A 20,708-nucleotide genomic window follows, 5' to 3' on the forward strand; every position below is an offset into this window, starting at 1 on the left:
TAGTAAGCAGTGAAAACAACATATGAAGGACACAACATACTATGTCTATTCATAGTCAATATCCTGCTTTCCATACAAAATTTTAGAACCAATGGGCACATCCCCACAAGTGGGAATGTGTATTTCCCTGGGGACAAACAGCCCCGGTACAATATAGAATCATTAAAATTTAAGGTTGGAAAGGGACCTCCAGAGGTCCAACCTAGTCCAACCCCCTGCTCAAAGCATTAATTATATTATTCCAGCCAGAGCTTTGTTAAGCCAGGCCTTAAAAACCTCCTAGGATGGAGAGTCCACCACCTCTCTCAGTAACCTGTTCCAGTGCTTCACCACCCTTCTAGTGAGAGTTTTTCCTAATATCCAACCTAAACTTCCCTTGCTGCAATGTGAGACCATTGATCCTTGTTTTGTTATGTACCACTATCACTGAGAACAGTTTAGCTCCATCCTCTTTGGTATCACCCATTAGGTACTCAAAGGCTGCTATCAAATTCACCCTCAGTCTTCTCTTTTGCAGACCAAGCGCCGTTCCCTCAGCCTCTCTTCATAAGTCATATGCCCCAGGATCCTGGTCATTTTTGTTTGCTCTCTGTTAGACTCTTTCCAACTTGTCCACATCTTTTCTACAGTGCAGGGTCCAAAACTGGAAACAGTACTCCAGATGTGGCCTCACCAGTGCAGAATAAAGGGGAAAAATTACTTCCCTTGATCTGCTGGCAACACTCCTACTAATGCAGCACAGTATGCCATTAGCCTTCTTGGCAACAAGGGCACACTGCTGACTCATATCCATCTTACTGTCCATTGTAACCTCCAGGTCCTTTTCTGCACAGCTGCTACTTAGCCAGTTGGTCCCAAGCCTGTAGCAGGGCATAGGATTTTTTCCGTCCTAAGTGCAGAACTTTGCACTTCTCCTTATTGAAGCTCATGAGCGTTCTTTTGGCCCAATCCTCTAATTTTGTCTGAATCCTAGCCCTAACCTCCAGAGCATCTACTACACCCCCCAGCTTGGTGCCATCTGCAAGTTTGCTGAGGGTGCAATTCATCCCATCTTCCAGCTAGCAATGAAGCTACTGAACAAAAACAGCCCTAGGACCACCCCCTGGGGCACTGCACTTGATTTTGGCTGCCAGCCAAAACTGATTACTACCCATTGAGCTCAACAATCCAGCCACCTTCCTATCTACCTTACAGTCCATTCATCTAACCCATGCTACCTCAGCTTGCTTGCAAGAATGCTATGGGAGATGGTATCAAAAGCCTTGCTAAAGTCAAGGTATATTACATCCACTGCTTTCCCTGAATACAGAGCCAGTCATCTCATCATACGAAGCAATCCGATTGGTCAGGCATGCCTTGCCCTTGGTGAATCCATGCTGATCACCTTCTTCTTCTCCAAGTGCTTAGAAATGGATTCTTTGAGGACCTGCTCCATGATTTTTCTGGGGACTAAGGTGAGGCTGACTGGTCTATAGTTCCCTGGATCTTTCTTTTTCCTTTTCTTAAATATGGGCACTATGTTTGCCCTTTCCCATCACCTGGGACCTCTCCTGGTTGCCATGAATTTTCAAAGATGATGGCCAGTGGCTCTGCAATCATATCAGCCAACTCCCTCAGAACCCTTGGATGTACTGCATCCAGCCCCATGGATTTGTACACGTCCATCTTTTCTAAACAGTTCCTAACCTATTCTTTCACCACTGAAGGCTGCTCACTCTCTCCCCAAACTGTGCTGCCTGATGCAGTAGTCTGGGAGCTGACCTTGCCTGTGAAGACCAAGATAAAAAAAAGGCATTGAGTACTTCAGCCTTTTCCTCATTATGTCACTAGGTTGCCTCCCCCATTCAGTAAAGGACTCACACTTTCCCTGAACTTCCTCTTGGTGCTGACATACTTGGAGAAACCCTTCTTTGTTACCCTTCACATCCCTTGCTAGCTGCAACTCCAATTGAGCTTTGGCCTTCCTGATTTCATCCCTGCATGCCCAAGCAATACTATACTCCTCCCTAGTCATCTGTCCAAGCAATATGTGCCACTGCTACCTGTCCCCAGAGAATGCCTGTACACAGGCACTCTGGCATATGGTTTCCCCAGGTAGGGTAAGGGTGGCTATGGCCAGCACCTGGGCTGGCCCGGGCAGCCTCACCTGGAGTCCTGGGGGTCTCCAGGGGCTGCGACTGGAGAGACTTGGTAGCAGGGAGCTTGGCTGGCAGCCAATGTGGCTCTGGCTGGCTAGGCTTTGGTTCTGGGTGGCACATGCTGCCGCCCTGTGCACCACCCCACTTATAGGGGTGGGTTTTTTTGCACTAAGATTTCCCGTTGTCAACACCTCCCCCCCGCCCTCCCCCTGGACTGCAAACTGGCAGCACAAAGAATGCCTACATGTGCAGTGCATGTGGTGCCACAGACATGCCTGTGGCATCGCATACTGCATGTGTGCACTCATCTGGATGCCCAATCACTCCAACTCTCTTAACCAAATCATCCAAAATATAGGAAAACAGCTTAAGTGTGCTCTGAGACTTTCTCCAAGCAGCAAAAGTATATATTTAATTATACTGTCTGCCTTTATTTAGCCTAGTTTGATTCAACATGACCAAATATAGTTTGTGCATTATGAAAGATTTTTATTATTTTCAACTTTTAAATTTAATCCAGATCAGTTAGATTAACAAATCTCCTCAACTTTACAAGTAAACACACAATATAGGCAGCTGCTATTATTGTTCCAGGTTGCAAATTGTGCCCTCAGCAAACATATTTGGTTAACATACAAGGTCTCTTGGCTGGTTAACCTCAGATCCATCTGTTAGAATGGCAGAGTTCCTGCTCAAATATTAATCTGAGTTTTGATACTGGGTCAAGGTGCCAAGCAATAGGTTTACATATATGGGTGGCTAAACACTGGAAGTGACACTTCAAGAGGACTGCAACAAAGAATTGATTCTACTTAGGGTTTCTTCCTCCTCATGGATTATAGCTGTTCATTTATTTGTGGTATTAAGGAAATTATTGTTCACCTCCATTTAGGATTCTGCATATGAAAGTGAAAGACACGAGCAGTTTATTAACCAGAACAAGGAAGGCCTTCAGGATTTAAATCCTACTTCTGGCAAAGATTTTAGGCCACATTTTAATTTTACTCTGATTCTGACTAGTAAAACTGTATTGAAATAAACAGAGTATCATTAATCTTAAGAGCTTGGATATACAGAGAAACCAATGATTATATACAGCGCTGAAGCTTATGTATGCAAATGAGAGTGTGTTGAATCCCTGTGTGGAGGTCCTTCAGAACTGCAGTCGCATTAGAGTACTGTTGCTTAAGGTGAGTGTAACTAAAGTTAGTGCACAGGAGGAGAATGAAGCCCAACGTTTTATCTGTCATCTACCATCCCACCAAGAAAACTGGACATATACTCCTATGATCACTACTATATATATATAATATATATGCTAGATATATATACAAGATCCTCAGCTGTACTTGGCAAAGTGCCCTACATTCTGGTTTTTCACTCATGAACCATTGCAAGAGGTCATGGTCACAGAAATATTATTGTTTGTTACATATCTAACTTGTAGCATACATCTCAGTCCTTGGATATGTCTTCTTCTTAACTGTCTTCCCTTACTCCAATGACCATGGCAAAATCAGATAAATATAGGCGAGTGTATGTACTTAACTCATCTAACTGCGACAAGGCTCACTTGTACCACAGCAGTTGCAACCACTAGTCTCCTAAAAGCAAGCAATCCTCAAAGTAGTACTTTACTGTCAGACAAACTCATTGTTGTGTGAAATCATTATTGCTAGATATTGGAAATTGGGTTTTATGACTAGCTTTCCACAGTACAACTGACACCTCATTTTTGTAAGAAGGCCATCACAAATGGTAGGTTCATAAATGTCAATTGCAATGATTATCTTTATTTTGAGTTAGGATACATAGCTATAAAGGATAACTACTTTTCACTTTTAGTTTTGGGAACTGAATAAAATTGGTGGATCTTTTACACAATTCTATAACCAAGCAATTGAAAGTATAGTAATACATGCTTTATATTGGAACACTGGATAAGAATTGGATTTTCATCTTATGAACTTATGTAGTTTATACTTGAAACTCATGCTAGTTCAGTGGCCCAAAATGAACTTAAACTGGTCAAAGACCATCACTGGACAATTTCTCCTGTACGTGTATGAGAGGTGAAAGCCTGACAACAGAGAAGGTAAAGTAACATAGCAACCTTCCCCAGTGCCCTGCAGAATCTCACTACAATTATGTAAGTCAGCGAAGCTCAATCTTTTTGGTTGGTGGGCTGGATAGGCAGTGCCCAGGCCATCTGCAGGCCGAATCCAGCCATGGGTCCTGACAAGGGGCAGTTGCAGCAAAATCCCATCCAGCCGCACAGAGTGGAGCAGGGGGCATCTCAGCTCTAACCTGGCCGTACGGGTGGGAGGGGACCCAGCCCCATGGAGGAAAGGTGCATGGCCCAGCCCCACAGGGGAAAGGATTGTGGACCACCCCCAACCCAGTGCCATAGGGGAGGAGGTGTGGCCCAGTCCCAATGTGGCCCTGAAGCGGGAAGGGGCGTAACCCAGCCCCACAGGGGCAAAGGGGACTCAGCCCTGCAGGAGAAGGGAAGAGGCTAAGCCAGCCCCAACCTGGCCCCAGGGGGAAAGGGGACGTGGCCTAGCCCTGTTCAGCCCAGGGGGAGGAGTGTGGCCTGGCTTCATCCAGCCACAGGGGTAAGATGAGGGGGCATGACCTGGCAGACAGAGCTTGGGAATTTAACAGCAGGGGAGGGTGGCCATATTTACTCCTACCACTCCTCTGCTGTCAAATTTGCCAATCCATGGGAAGCTCTATGGGCCGGATACCTATGGTTCTGCAGGCCGTATCTGGCCCACAGGCCAGAAGTTGAGCACCCCTAAGTTAAAGTTGTCCCTTGAAGCTTCAACCTGAACTAGGGCTAAAGCTGCACAAGTATGGACAGGAGATACAAATGACTCACTAACAACATCACCTCTCTGCTGTACCCAAGCAGAGCTCAGATCCAGCACACTGGAGAGGCAAGCCCTAAACCAGTAATTCTCAAATCAGGGTACCACAGATCTTGGGGTGCTCTGAGATCCTTTCAATGGTGCCACAGGATGCCATGCAATGTCAGCCCTGTTAGACGTGAAAGCATGACAAAATTAACCAGAGAGATTTCAAACTGGAATTCAGTAAGAACATTCTGATCTGTTGTAGTCTGAATTCTCTGCAACAGAAGATTTGATCCATTATTTTCCTGCAGTTAAAAAATGAGGGGTGCCTCAAGCCTATGAAGGGGTGCCTCCCATCTAAAAAGGTTGAGAACCACTGAATAACTGAAAAAAGATCTTTCTGATACATTTTAAATGCTAATAGGTTCCTTGTATACCAGAAAAAGAACAGAGTGCACATCTACAGTAAAATAAAAATGTTCATAACAGACCCCACTAGATTAGGTTCATTAGTGATCTCATAACTGAATTGTTGAAATGTTAAGAAAAATAAAAATCATGTTAACAGCATCCAAAAACTGCAACTGTAATTTGTAACATAACTACAGTTTTCAATATTATTTTATATAAAGTGTTGCTTGATGATTTAGGGATTATCAAATGACTACTGAATTACTGGAACTGGGTCAGATTCTTGCAAATCATGTGCAAACAAATTCAAGGTTATGGGTTACTAAACTCTCTCCATTAAGAAAATGGTTAAGGTTCATTGTTATAAAAATGTTTGCGCCTTTCAGCTTGTTTTTTTCCTTTGTTCATGCTTTATTCCCTAAGTGACTTCTTAAAAATCTCTAGAATTGGAAAACTACATATCCCATTATTTGTCATTTAGTGAAGCTAAATGTAGTTCCTTTAATTGTTCCTTTTTATGGATTGAAAAGAGTAATTTATCAATTTAGATTATGTCTTGAATTCCCTCTAAAAGAGTGACATAGTTGCCCATATTTGGACATAATATTTTGTGCAATATCACAAATTATGAGGACACAGGTGTTCTCAGCTCTTTAAGTAAGTAAACGATAGTTTTAAATAGTCAATTTAAAACACACTGATTTTGATTCTATCTTACATTGCAAACTCATATGCAGTTTGATCTGCACCATGGTAAGAGTATCTGAGCATCAATGTCTCAAAAATTCTCCTTTTAAATGCTTATAGGTATTTCAAAAAAGTTCTTAAATAAATGATTTGTGGTTCTTTAAGATAGTCTTCACTCAGCTCTCTGAGATGATTTCAGAATAAGTTTCAGGATTACAGTGGTGACACTAGTGCAAACTGCAGTCATGAATCAGGCTCTCTGAGCATATAATTTGTTCTACTTCATTTGAAACTTTTAAACTTGTCAGCCTGCTGGCTTTTACTGGTATGTCTACCCTGTCAGCCTGGGGTGGAGGGGAGGGGGTTACTCTAAAGACAGAGAGAGGTAGTTAGCTGTGTTAGACTGAAGTCAGGTAGAAGGCAAGGTAGATTTGCACCTTATAGACTAACTCAGAGATGCACAGGGGTTCATAAGCAGCATCTTACTTCATCTGCTGCTTATGAAAGTTTATGCATCTCTGATTAGTCTATAATGTGCAAATTTACCCTGCCTCCTTCTTTAAAGGGCACCTTACTTTACCTGTTCCCACCTGAATACACCCTGCTGCCTTTCAGATACATAGGAGATAAAGGTCAAAAGTAGAGTGCATGATAAAAGATTTTTTGGGCTGATACTGATGGCTGATGATTGACCAGCCATATTGGTCAAAACCAATCCAATTGCCAATATGCAGCCTGGCAGCTTGGAAACCAGTGTTCAGCTGGTAAGTCTCCTGGGGGGAAAGGGCACGGGAGAGGAAAGGAGCATAGGGGGGAAGATTGAGGCCCCTGCAGTGAGGGAGGGTGTGGGGCTGGGACAGGGACAGGTGTTGCCCAGCCGGGGTGGGGTGGGGCACGGGATGGAGCTGATGGAACATCTGGTGGGACACAGGAAATAGGGCGGGCAGCTCTCACCACTGTGTGCACCCTTGGGGGAGGCATGTGCTCCCTGAATCTGTGTGCAGGCTGAGTGTGGGCTGCCGCTGTGCGTTCACACTCAAGGGCTATGCCAGGCTCTATCCTGATGGATGTACTTGGGTGGGGTGGGGTGGGGAAGGCAGCAAGAGTGCTGAGAAGGGGGCTAGAACCACTGCTGTAGCCCCCCGTATATCCCCTCCCAGCACTGCTTCCACTTGCCCCGCCTGGCCAGAGCGCAGCTGCCATGAAGAACCTGGTGCAGCCCCCAAGAGCAAGTGCTCAGTGGCAGCTTGTCCTTGCCCTGAGCACATATCTAGGGGGCACATGCCCCCTGTGCCTCCAAGGGTGAGTACAGCAGTGGGAACTACCACCCTCACACCCCCCGGATGAGCTGCTGTCTCTGTCCTGATCCCCACCCTGGCTGGGCAGTGCCTGCCTCTGCCTCAGCCCCACTCCCTCTCTCACCATAGGGTCTCAATCTGCCCCGCCCCATGCCCCTTCCTCCCCACAGACTTACCCGATGGATGCTGCTCTTCCAAGCTGCCAGGCTGCACTTCTGGCTATGTGCATGTTGCGGCTGCACACATCATTTATCAGTGACATTATTGGCCACATCAGCCCAAAAAAGCAGATTGCTAATAATGTCAGTTTTCCTTTTATTGGTGCCGATATGATATGGACTGATGTATCGGTGCACCTCCTGTCGAAAGTGACTTCAGCAACTCATTTCCACATTCAGTGTATGTAAGCAGGGCATGCATAAGAGTGATCTTCCTTTGGTGAGCCAGGGATGTGGTATAAAGTGAAGTGTTTCACCTTGGGATGAGCAACCCCCAACACACGTATAGGCTCCAAACTGACTAGCACCATGAATGAAAGGGACCTGGGGGTAATAATAGACCATAGTAGGAATATGAGCTGGCAGTGCAATGCTGTAGCCCATAGACGATGCATTGGGAGGGGGCACATGTCCCCCCTGAGATTGGCCCTTGCCGGCCAGAGAGTGGGGAGCACCGTCTGTGGCCAGTGCTTCCCCAAGAAGTGGTGGTGGCACTTCCAGTTTTGCCGGCAGCACTTCTGGGGTCGGCGATTGGCCACTGGGGGAATCCCAGTTGACGATCGGCTGCTGGTGCCTGCCCCCAGAGTCAGGAGGCACCAGTCGCCCATGCTGTAGCCAGTAAGGCAAACAATACTCTAGCATGCATCAATTGATGCATCTCCAGCAAAACCAAGGAGGTGATTCTTCTGCTCTATTCAGCACTGGTGAGACTGCAAGTGGAATACTGCATCCAGTTCTGGGAACCACACTTTAACAAGGACATGGACAAGCTTGAGAAAGTTCAAAGAAGAGCAACCCGTATGAACAGAGTCTTACATGGCAAGCCATACGAGGAAAGGCTGAGGGATCTGGGACTCTTCAGCCTGAAGAAAAGAAAGCTAAGAGGGGACCTGGTAACAGCTTACCACTATACTAGGGGAGTACATCAAGGGCTCAGTGAGCAACTGTTCACCAGGGCACCTGGGGGGAAAACCAGAAGTAATGGCCACAAACTCCTGGAAGACTGACTCAGGCTCAACATTAGGAAAAATTTCTTCACAGTCAGGATGTCCAGACTGTGGAATAAGCTCCCTCCAGAGGTGGTGCAATCACCTACCCTGGAAATCTTCAAGAGGAGACTAGACAGTCACCTTGCTGGGGTCACCTGACCCCCAGTTATCTTTCCTGCTTGGTGCAGCGGCTGGACCTAATAATCTTCTACGATCTTTTCAAGCCTTAAAATCTAAGAATAAACGTATCCTAAAAGGAAGTATGGCCCAGATTTCCCTTTTTGAAAAATCAGATACCCTCCCAGATGACCTTCACCTGCTAGGGAAAAGAGGGCCCTGTTTGCTATTAGGCCCCGCTATGGAACAGTTGCAGCTATTTACTATCGGTAGGCTGACCATATGGAAGTTGGTCTTACCAGTTGATGGGGGTGGAGCTGTGTACCAGGAAGGCAGCGGTGCATGCTGGGCAAGGCCCCTGTGTTTCTAGGACATCCATTTTAATTCAAGAGCCAGCCAGGACCAGCCTCCGAAATCTGAGACTGTCCTGGATAAACCAAGACATATAGTCACCCAGATTTTAGGCAAAAGAACTTAGATTTGATGGGGGAGAGAAGAGGAGCTGCAGAAGGATGGTTGGCTTCTGCATCCCTAGAAAAAGGAAGTTTCCCTGGGGTGGGAGGTGCCTTGACAGTCTGTATAGTGAAACACCAGGAAAGAATAGGAAGCTGACTCAGGAAGGATAAAAAGCCATCTTAGTTTGGTCCCTTTTGGACTGTTATTTAAGCTTGTTATTGACTGCCCATGTAGGTGTGCAAAGAGTGACTACTGAAGGAAGGTAGTAAACGCCAATAAAAGAGCAAAGAAAGACAGATACCAAAACGAGGAGATCCCAGATCTCTGCTACAAGGAGATTAAAAGGAGAAACTGCAACAAGGCAAATAGTACAGGGGAGAGCCGCAAAAGGTTGCATCAAGGCTAACCACATTATGTACCTCTGCATCCCACCTCCTACAGTTTTACATTTAGACTACATCAATATCTGTTCTATCAGTGAACAGTTTTCTTTCAAACTGATATTTAAAAGCATTAAAATACAATTTATTAGCTGTCTGTTTTATGTAAGTTTGCACCATCTGGCTAATTGTAACTCATCCAAGATGGAAGAAAAGAATAAAAAAAAGTATTTCAATCCAGAGAGGAACTAGATGCCTTTATATTATTCGTATATTGATGTTTAGCAATGCCAAACATGTACACAAATCATATATTGAGAATTTTACAGTCTATTCAGTTAGATCAGTTAGCAGAAAAAAAAGATGCAAGTTACACTGATCCAAAATATAAAATGTCTAACTGAATCCTAAATTAATCTTTGCTTTAAGGGAGATTTTTCTTTGTTTACAACAACAGCGATGTTACAGGATTCTGTAGGTACTGGGGTTAATGAAACACTGAATGTGTTTAAACATGGATCCCATTCCAATATTCCATGTTTAATAAAATTAAGGCAAAATAACCCCTCTACTTCATTAACCAAGCCACACAATAATTGTGTATGTCAAAGATTAGATTATACTCTTTCTCCCTATGGAATTAATGCTGAGACATGCAATAAAATAAAGCTTATTACTACACAACATTGAGGAAATTTTGTTAAAAATACAGAAATATATGCATCAGCCAAACTATAAAATACATGAGAAAATGCAGGTATCTTCCATTTCATTTCAACATAAATTTTAAAGGTCTAAATTGTTAAAAACTAAATTTAGTTAAACACTAAAATGAACTGCCTTCATAAGTATATGGTATATGCTACCACTATGCATCAGCAGATACATGACAAATAGAACCAAGGAGGTGCTACTTCCCCTCTGTGTGGCACTGTTCAGACAGCAGTTGGAGTACTGCATCCAGTTTTGGGTGCTGTTCTTCAAGAAGGATGTTGATAGACACAAGAGGGTCCAGAGGAAGGCCACTTGTATGGTTAGGGGTAAACTGACAGAGGGCAGATTTAGGCTAGATATCAGGAAAAACTTCTTCACAGTACAGGTGGCCAAAATTTGGAATGGGCTTCCAAAGGAGGTGGTGCTCTCCCCTACCTTGGGAGTCTTTAAGAGAAGGCTGGATACGCATCTGGCAGGGGTCATCTGATCCCAAACTCTTTCCTGCCTAGGCAGTGGGGCAGACCCAATGATCTGCTGAGGTCCCTTCCAACCCTAGCATCTATGAATCTAGAAAATACTGACATTTCATAAAATAATGAAAAAGCAAGGAAAAAAAATGCAGAGAGTAAAGAACCTACTCAATATATGGATGCCCACATACTTATCTGTTGCATAGATGGACATCAGGAAGAATTATTGGAGATAAAACGATTATCAAGAAGCATAACTTTAACAGGCTCTTCATTTCTATTCTTCTTGTCACATAACATTCACAATAAATAAAACATATTAGAACTTGTGCCTATAAGATTTGCATTTGTAGAACAGTGTTTGCTTGACTAGCTTAAGGAAAGTGTGTGCTAAGATACACTTTCTAAATAATATTAAATTTGGGAGGGTCTGTGTTAACTTAAGCAAAAGGACAGTTAGTCCTCAACACAGGAAGCATGTATTATTTTGACAAAGTATTCTGTAGAACAGTATATGGCCTGCAGACCAGATCCAGCTCCTGGAGCCCTAGGATCTGGCCTAAAGATCTCAGACAGGCCTAGTGTGCTGCATGTGGCATGAGCTGCATTAGGAGGCTGTGGGGTGCATGTTGCATGTGGCATCTGAGCTGGCCCCAGCCCTACATTGGCTCCAGGGCCAGACTGGGTCCACAGGCTGTCCCTGACTGGCAAAATCATATGTAGGGCTGGCGTGGTATGGGCACTGCATGCCGTGTGCACCTCACACATGTGCCATGTGCAGTGCAAGCCCTGGACTGGGGCTGTAATGCGTTGCATGTGGCGTGTGGGGCTGGACCTGGTGCGCATGCTACACGTAGTACAGGGGCTGATGCATGGTATGCACTATATGCAGTGCCCTGCAAGACTGGCTCTACATGCTGGCTCTAGGGCCAATCCATATTGGGCCCATGCACTGGAGCCAGTGCACAAGCTCCGTTTGGTAGAGACACCTTATGCAGGGTGTGCCCTGTGACAGCTTCACATGCAAGTCCTAAACTGGTGCCAGTGCACACTGCATGCAGGGCTGGTTCAGGGTGCACCCTGCATGGGCTGCCTGAACCAGACTGGTCCAGTGCGGCTGGTTTATGGGTCTAATCTGGCCAACAGACTTGCCCCACACCCTTCATTTGGCCCACATAGCCAGATGAGTGTGATACCCTGCTTATTGAATTATCATATTTAATAATGTGAAGCAAAGTTTTGAGAAGTAATCTCTTACTTTTCATGTGCAAATATATATTTGCACAGGCAAAAATCATAACTGATTGTAACCAATTAGCTTTGTAAATGCACACCTGCAAGTATAAGTTTTGTACATGTTATTTTTCAGGCTCACTGAAAATTTGACCACTGTCATCTGTTTCGGAAAAATATTTTATTAGAAATGATACAACATAAGCATTCGCATAGGTACATGTAAATAGCATGTATTATAAAATGTTGTTTTTGGGTCATGTATGTTTGCAAATGCATTAGAAAATACATGCAATTATAACAAAAAACAAGTCTTGAATTAAAAGCTCATTTTCTATGTATGGGCAAGATGACTGAAGTTGCTTTATCACTGTAGTTACTAGTGCCATCTTGTGTCAGCTTGAACTAATTCAAATACTTAACACTATTATAAAATTACTTAAATTTTCCCAAAAGAAAATTTCTGTCCATTCATTAAGATATGCAGATTTGTGGGTCTATAGATTTACTCTAAAAAGAAGATAGTCAAAAGCAAACCTCGTACTTATCTGAGGTATATACCCAGGAACTTTACTTATGTCCAATGAAAGATGCAAACTGTCACACAACCTTATTACACCTACAGCATTAATTGTTTCATTAACTTTTAATTTGTTTTTGGAAACATTAAAAGATGTTAAAAGATAAAAAGGTGGTAATGTGCTGCATAAGCTGGAAGTCACCTTACAGTCTATACTGCATAAAATATATTATAGTACCTTACAAATGCTAAGAGATTTTTAAGTCTTTAAAAGGAAAATTACCTGTTTGTTTTTCTGATTAATTTTAGATATGGATACAACTGGCTTCTCATCCTTTGCAAAGAATTCTGGGGAAAATGTCAGCATGGGATCCTCCAGTGAAAAGGAAATCCCACACATGCAAAAGAGGATCTGCAGCTGTGTAACTAATCTTACCTAAAACTTACGCTTGAGGAGGTAAGTCTTTTAAATGAGAATTTGGCCAAGAACCATTTTTACTTAAGTAGAGAATCTGTTTGTGTTAAGTTTTGTTTGCTGGATAAATTATTTATTGTCCCTATGGAGAGAGTCTGTGTTCTTAGAACTGAACTGCTGAGCCAAATTTGCTTCTGTTGGCATAGGGCTGTGTGCATTTTTCTTCATTAGCCACATCCTTTGCACTTAAGGAGTTCATAAGTGTGCAAGAGAACAAGCTTCAACCCTTGAAAAAGGATTTTACCATTCCTAACCTTCTTTTGGGGACCCAGTTGTCATGGACAGTATTTTAATTCCACTGCTGGCTTCACTAAATTTTACTGTGGTGCTTGCTGAGAGTATGCAGAGAAAATAGTATATTTTCTGGCAGCCTTAGCTACACTTCCCAAAAGTCCTTTACGCCAAGTTTCCAGCAGATAGGACACAAACCTTCTCTGGTAGATTTTGGCCATGAGTTGTGATTTGTACAACAGCAGATGGCAATAAACCAAAAATAATCCTTTCAAAAGTGTTTGTCCTACTGGCAGAGAAAAGAATGGGCCCATCAGAACCTCAAGGGAGAGAAGAATGGGGTTGTTATTACATATTTAATTCCCATTTCAGGTACTGTATTAAAAAACAAAAAGAAGATGTATAAGGATACTTGGGTTAGCAGTCTGAGCAGGTCACCTGAGTTTAAGAATTTAATTTTTATCTCTGCCACTGATTTAAATAACCTGTGTGTGCCTCAATTTACTCCACTATAAAATCCAGTTAATACTTTCCTTACTCGCAAGATGCGAGGCTTAATGTATGAAAATTACTCTGAGGGAGCACTTACATGTACAACTGTGGTACCTGAATAAACTGCAGAGCTCACTGCTCCAGAGTTAATTGCTCCCAAGCATGCCATTTGAACGTGTATCTGGGAGCAATTAACTCCAGAGTAGTAAGCTCTCCAGTTTATTCAGGTGCATGTGGAGCCTAGGTGGAGCAGCCCTGGCTGGCAGGGAGCTCCAGGGGTCAGCCTACCAGCTCAGGGCTGCTTCAGCCAGGCTCAGCAGCAGTAGAGGGCCTGGGTGGTAATGAGGGTGCTTCAATATGGGGCTAGCTGGCAGGCAGCCTCCGCACTGAAGCACCATCATGTCTCAACCAGCTAAGTCAGTGTCTACATGTACACTGTTGGGCACAAAAAAACTCAGCAGCAGGGTAGTACTTGTATTTACAAGTACTACCTTGTTGCAGAGTTTATTAGTTTCCTGTGCCCTAATAGGGGCACATGTGTAGATGCAGAGATGTTTACTGCAGTCAGGACTGCAGTAAATGTCTCATGTAGACACGCTCCAGTTTTCAAATAAAAGCAGCTATTACATGAATATATTTTTTTCTGGGTTACCAAAGATTGTGCCCCTGTTGTATCAGAATAAGCACTTTAATCTTAAAAATAAATTGTGTATATATCTTAAAAATATAACATTGTGAAATTGTTGCAGGCCAGGACTTTGGGTAGGAATTTTCTTTAAAAAACTGGCGTTATATATATATATAAAAGGTTTTGAGAAATCAGCAGGGTTTTGGGTTGTTCATTGACAGTAGTGTGTAGAGAAAGCTTGAATGCAGAGCAAGATACAATAGATCACTGAAACACTGTACTAGGTGATGATAATTTGTAGGTAAGCAACTGAGCTACCATTTTTATAGCATGAAAATAATAGCATGGTTTATTATAGCCAAGTGCTTACAGCATAGTTAGGAACAGAGAAATGACTGAAAGGATATCAATTTGACTAAGTAGGGAAGAAAGTTAAAATAGGAAATTATGGGGGGGGTGTTTTATACATATTTGGAATATGAGAAAGCTATTTACACTGGAACATTCTGTATTTCATATGTATGAGTCATAAGACAAATTAGAAACTTAAATAACTTTCTGCATGTATTGTTACAATGTGCTAGGAAAGCAAAGATGAAATTATCAAAATAATTTCATTACCTTAATATTGGAAAACCAAAGATCATTCTCATGTAGTGTAGCAACATAAACAGAAGTGAGAAGCCCAAGGGAGACAGCAACTATTCCACCAACTATAAGCGAAAATCTCTTCCATAGTTTTCCACCTGTGTAAAGTCAGACACACAATATTTGACTTGGGGACTGAGAAACTCACAATTCTTCTTGTTTTACATAGATCTCTGAACCTCTTTTAAATGCTCACTTTTACAAAGCAATCTGGAGGTAATTAAGAGATCTCTTTTCAGACCCCTGGACAGCAACTGTATTTGTGAATTTTCTGGTATAAGAAACTTAATGTTTTATTCACATGCAGAATGAGACAAGCTATGTTTCACAGGGGAAATGTAAAGTTGTAGTTTATAAGACAACACTGTGATCTTATACAGATCTACTTAAACACCATATCTAGAGTATAAATATAAATTACAAAATCTCTGAAATATCCTCCCAGGCATCATTTTTAATTAATGATACAGAAGGTGGCTAGAAGCACACAAAGCAAGGTATCAAACCTTGTTCTTTAAACTTCTGAATTTAGATGCTGTTTTTATGGTTTTTAAAAAAATGGCATTTCAGGTTTAATAATCCCATTAAGTTTCCACATTGAGGCTGTGCACTGATCAAAGTAGCTTCTGATAATGATGCAGTGAGAAGCCACATTTTTAAATGAAACCATTCAATCAGTTTATTGTTCATGTGTAACATTTTAAATGTTTTACGTTATGTTTTAAATTAGTGACTTTTTCAAGTTGATTTAAGACTCAATCCCGCTCCATGATCTGGAAACAAAAAAAGCAAGATTCAGATATTGTGCAAGGACATGTGATTTGATGGAAGTGTCTACTTAGTCCAGGGGTGGGCAGCTATTTGTGCCATACCTCTCCCTTTCTCTAATAAGTTTTAGTGACCTGTTGAGGGCCACACCTCTCCCTCTCTCTCTATCCCTTCCTCCCAGGGCTGTGACCAGTGCAGAAGCCTGAACCCACCCACAGGTTCAGCATCCCCCACTGCATCCCTGTGGCCGGAGTACACCCACCTGCAGCTCTAGCACACCCCACCACCCCTTGGAGTCTGGACCCTGCAGCTTCTGGCCACATTTACAGGTGCCCAAACACAGCTGTGGACAGCAGCTTCCAGGCTGAGGCTCCAGGAGTGGTGTGGGGAGGGGAGGGGAGGGGCGTGTTACAGCTGTGGGCTGCAACCAAAGCAGAAGCTTGAACCACCTGCAGCAGAAGCACACCCTGACCCTTGCACCTGGAAAATGGCATCTTTGTTTGGGCAGCTGCCTGGTCTGGACTTAGGGAGGGAGGAGGGAAGGTGCTACAGCTGCAGATGGGTTCATGCTTCAGCGCCAGCGGCAGCCCCAGCTGAGAGAGAGAGAGAGAGAGAGAGAGTGCGAGCACACCTGGCACACCAGAAACAGCCCTGGCTGCCCAGTACCACACATCTGCCAGAGCTGGAGCTCCTGCCCATTTACAGGCTGGATCCATTTACTTGACTTGCCGGATCTGGCCTGAGGGTCATATTTTGCCCACACCTGACTTAGACCATAGCATAAGTAGACAATATAAATTGGGTAAATGGCTTCCCATCTATCCAAAACATATATACAAGAGAAGAGAGAATTTTGCAAAGGTGTGATCAGAGGTTGCAGACTAAGTTTTGGCCCATAAAAATAAAAAAGCAATGAAATTGACTGGGTGAATTTTCAAAGTATTTTCATACAAGAACTTGAAATGTTGTCCTTCATTATCTCGAGAGGTCAACAAAGTAAAAAATACTTTATAGGTAACACTCCAAGTCTACAAAAACCAAACAGGTTGCAGTTAAAGCCCCAATTCCATATGTAACCTGTGTTTGCCTTTATACTGCAAATCCAGTTCCTTTCAGATGGGGCACTCAAATTCTTAAATTTAAAAAAATCACAGCTTATGTTATCTCAAGACCCTCTATCGCGTGCTTCCCAAACTTTCCCTCAACATGACCCCATATATGATGCCATTTCCACAGCATGGCCCCTCACTCACAACCTGCAGCCCCCTGCCAGCACCAGGGTCCAAGCTGCCTAGACTATGGGACCAGAGCCAGGGCCTGTGGCCTGCAGTCCCCCACACAGCAGCGGGAGGTGGCACCTGCTGCAGCTGGAGCAGAGCTTGCAGCTGGAGCAGAGCTTGCAGCCCAGCTCTTCACTCTTCCCCCAACTTGTACTCTCCCCTTGCAGATGGGTGGCACAGTTGGAGCAGAGCCTGTGAGGAAGGCGCAGGGTGAGGATGTGGGCTCAGGGCTCTCCGCCCTGCTGCCCTCCCCACAGGGCCTCTGAAGCTCAGAGGGTGGGACCTGGTGCTACTGCCGGGAACTCCACACCGTCCACACTGCCATGGTGAGGTTCCTCCTGCCCGCCCAGCAGCAGCTGTAGCTGCAGCAGAAAGTTGTGCCCCTGCTGCTGCTGGGTGGGCAGGGGGCACCTCACCACAGCAACGCAGCCAGCATGTGGCTCCTGGCAGTAGCACTGAGCCCTGACCTGGAAGTCTCAGGGGAGGGCAGCAGGGTAGAGCCCTGAACCTGCCTCAGGCATCCCACATCTGGGAGGCATGTGCCCCCCATGTCTCTCTTCCCAGGCATGTGCGACCCCATTTTTTATTGTTGTGACCCCAAATGGGGTCATGACCCCAAGATTGGGAACCACTGCTCTGTTTGTAGGATACATTTCCAGATTTAACCGCGTTGTGTGGTTTTGTAGGTCTGTCATCTTGTCCTATGACATTCTAAGCCAAGCAATCAAACGATGCTAAAGTGTATGTCAGGTACAACAAAGTTAAAAATAATTTCACTGTAACTAGCATTTGAAAATAGACTAAAACCCCACATTGCCATAATCTATGCTGGCACTTTGTCCCTTTGATTATAGTTTTTATCCTACATTCTGTCAATACTTAGAAAACTCTTTAATATGATACCTAATCTTCATGTGTGGAATTGAAGGTACCAAAAATATAGCATTAGTGAGAGTCCATAATGCCACATTCCTTTTAATTACCCACCAGATGGAACTCTCCCATCAGACTTCACATTTTTCTTCTGTGAAAGATGATCTTCTGCAACTTCTGTGACTTTTAGTCCCTTTCTCTGTCTGATGGTTGTCATGATGTCAGAAACTTCCATACATTATTCTTTAGTCTGATTCCTAAAACATGCATACACCAAAGTATAAATATTCAAATCCAAACACTTGTTTGTCATTTTATGACAAATACCACTGAGAAGTGTGTGACAGGCCATGAAAGCAAACAGAAGCATATTTTATTGTAAATAAAGGCCTAAAAAAGTTCTACTCATATAATTTATGCATTCGTTTTATTAAAAAGCAAGAATGACAGTCTCTGTAACTCAAACACAAAAAATAAGTGAAAAAGAAACGCTGGTGCCAATGCTACGAAGACTGATGCTCAAGCTTAACTTCATATACTGGCTCCAGGATTTGTGACACTGGGTGTCCAGAAATTCAGGATTTTCCTAATTTATGATTGTGGGTGTCCAACCAAAGACAGCTAAAACAAGGCCTAATTTTCAGGAAGTGCCGAGCCCTCAGAAAAAACAGTCCTTTAGTTTAAAGTCCTTGATCTTTGAGGGGGTCACTGGATGCAACAGAAAACCTGAGAACGGATAACTTTGTAAAACAGAATTAATTTAGCTGCACAAATCCCTACCTTTTGGTAATGTTTAGACTACTGTGTATCTTTTTTTTTTAAATCACAAAAATGAGAGAATAAGAAAAATACGTAAGGACCAACAGTCAGAGATCTCAAGTCAGCGCAAGGCCACAGCCCCGCATCTCACTGCCGAGGGTGTCAACACCGAGCCACGCAATTTCGGTCATTTTTGTACCTGAATCCTGGCTTTGAATGCAAAACACAAATCCCCACCCACGCCCCGCCGCGGACACCATTCGCCAGCGACTGTCGCCTCTTTTAACTCGTCTCTGGAAACAAACGCAAACAGCGAGACCCACCTCAGGTGCCCAGCACAGAAGTCGCAGGCTGACTTTGTGTCCAGCACCCCCTCAGGGGAGGAGGCCCGGCGGCGCTGAGGGGACGGGCAGGTGCCGAGGGAGAAGCCCGCGAGGGCACGAAGGGGCCGGGCTGGGCTGAGGGAGCCGCAGAGGGGCCGGGGCCTCCCCCGGGCACGGCTGTCTCTGCGCGGCCTGCCCCGCCGCTCCGCTCCCCTCCCCTCGCGCCGGGGTCGCTACCTGGCGACGCGGCGGAGCCGAGGCCGGGTGGGCGGCGCAGGCGGGGCGGCGAGGCGGCTGCTCGGCCTGGCCCGGCGCTGCCTGCGCGGAGCCGCCTCGGCCCCCCAGGAGGCGGGAGACTGGGCGGGCGCCTTTTGTCTCCCGGAGCCGGGACGCGGCACCGCCTGCCCGGGGGTGGGGGACTCGTCTCGCCCGGCCAGGCCCCTCTGCTGCTAATAATGATAATAATTGCAATAACAACAACAAGTCATCATTATTAGTACCGTAATATTAATAATAATAACAATTGCTGCTAATAATAATTGCAATAAAAGCAATGTCATCATTATTACTGTCATACTATGAATAATAATAAGAGTGATTATTATTGTAACATTCATATTAATAATAACAAGTTATTTTTGTTATTACAATCATCACAAGATGATGACGATGGCCATCCTGGTCATTCTTACTGTACTAACAAGACGACTAGCCTATCATGCTGTCTGCTAAGAGGAAGAGCAGGAGGATAATATTGCACCCATTGCAAGCCAGCGTCATGGTTTCAAGGCCTGCTTGGTGCAGTCTAAGCCCTGGGGAGTCCCAGCCCCCGGCTGCGCTGTGTGGAGGGGCCGGACAGCTGCGCTGGAGGAAGGAAGTGCCTTTCCTTCTGGAGGGGGAGCGGAGGGAGTGTGAAACATGGATTTGTTGGCGCAAGGCAGGAAGGAATCAGGCCCTCAGGACGTCTGAAGTGAAAGCGCGTGGAGGAGTGAGTCTTGCTGCCGTGAGAAGGAAAACAAGCCTGACTTACTTGCTTTGGGCAATAGCACGTGGGACGCTTTTTCTGGAAGTCAGAGGGCATGGTTTTGATTATGCCATGTTGTAGAGGATTTGAGAAACAATATGTGGAGGGTTTATGAACCCACACGGAGGGCTTGGACAAAACACAGCTTACATCTTGCTGACAAGTCAGCTTGTCGTCCTCAGAAGGAAATAAAAGTCCAGATACAAGCTATTCCTTTCTTAAATAGTAATGTACTCACACCGCGAAGGCTGGAATCTCTCCAAGCATCCATCCTTGGGCTGTACGTGACTTTTGTATCTGTATTTTCTGACATCTCTGTCTTTGCTAGTCACCTGAAATAAAATACTGGACAGATGTTCTTGTGTAGTCTCACTCCAACAAAAGTCCACGGAGACTTGCAGTATGGATTTTTTTTTCCTCCTTAGAGAGAAGAGCATATCAAAAGTCCCCTATTGTAATTTATTTCTAATGTTTGATACATTAAAAACAAACCAGTGTGTAGGTGTAACTGAATGGTCAGACATACCCAAACTTCTTAATATAGCTAAACATACCATCGCCGTAAAATTCAGTCAGGCCCCTGGAGTCTGGCAACTGTGAACGTGGCAAATTTGAATTGGTAGTCATTTAAAAAACTTTCAATATGGAGGAAAGTAGATTAGTAAACTGTTGTTTTACTAATTGCTGTCTTAAATTGTCTAATTGCTGTTTTCCTATCATG

At 44.2% G+C, this 20,708-nt stretch overlaps 1 protein-coding gene across 4 annotated transcripts in view; it reads right to left on the reverse strand.

The window, feature by feature from the left end:
- The window catches only part of DPY19L3 (dpy-19 like C-mannosyltransferase 3), a 71,876-nt gene extending 51,168 nt beyond the window's left edge, over positions 1-20,708 (reverse strand). For 2 of the 4 annotated variants that reach the window (XR_016444280.1, XM_090063380.1), the window contains exons 1-3: positions 18,964-20,708; positions 17,996-18,138; positions 14,934-15,058 (exon numbers count right to left, since the gene is read on the reverse strand). Coding sequence is in view for 3 of the 4 variants with exons in the window: in XM_090063380.1 (XP_089919506.1) it covers positions 14,934-15,058; positions 17,996-18,116 (246 nt within the window). In the remaining variant the exon portion in view is untranslated. The remainder of the gene's footprint in view (positions 1-14,933; positions 15,059-17,995; positions 18,139-18,963) is intronic. The other 2 variants (XM_090063381.1, XM_090063379.1) reach the window with 2 other exon arrangements.

This window comes from Crocodylus siamensis, chromosome 9, assembly GCF_052110815.1.
Source record: "Crocodylus siamensis isolate JL-2025a chromosome 9, ASM5211081v1, whole genome shotgun sequence".
In the NCBI taxonomy this organism is placed as follows: domain Eukaryota; kingdom Metazoa; phylum Chordata; order Crocodylia; family Crocodylidae; genus Crocodylus; species Crocodylus siamensis.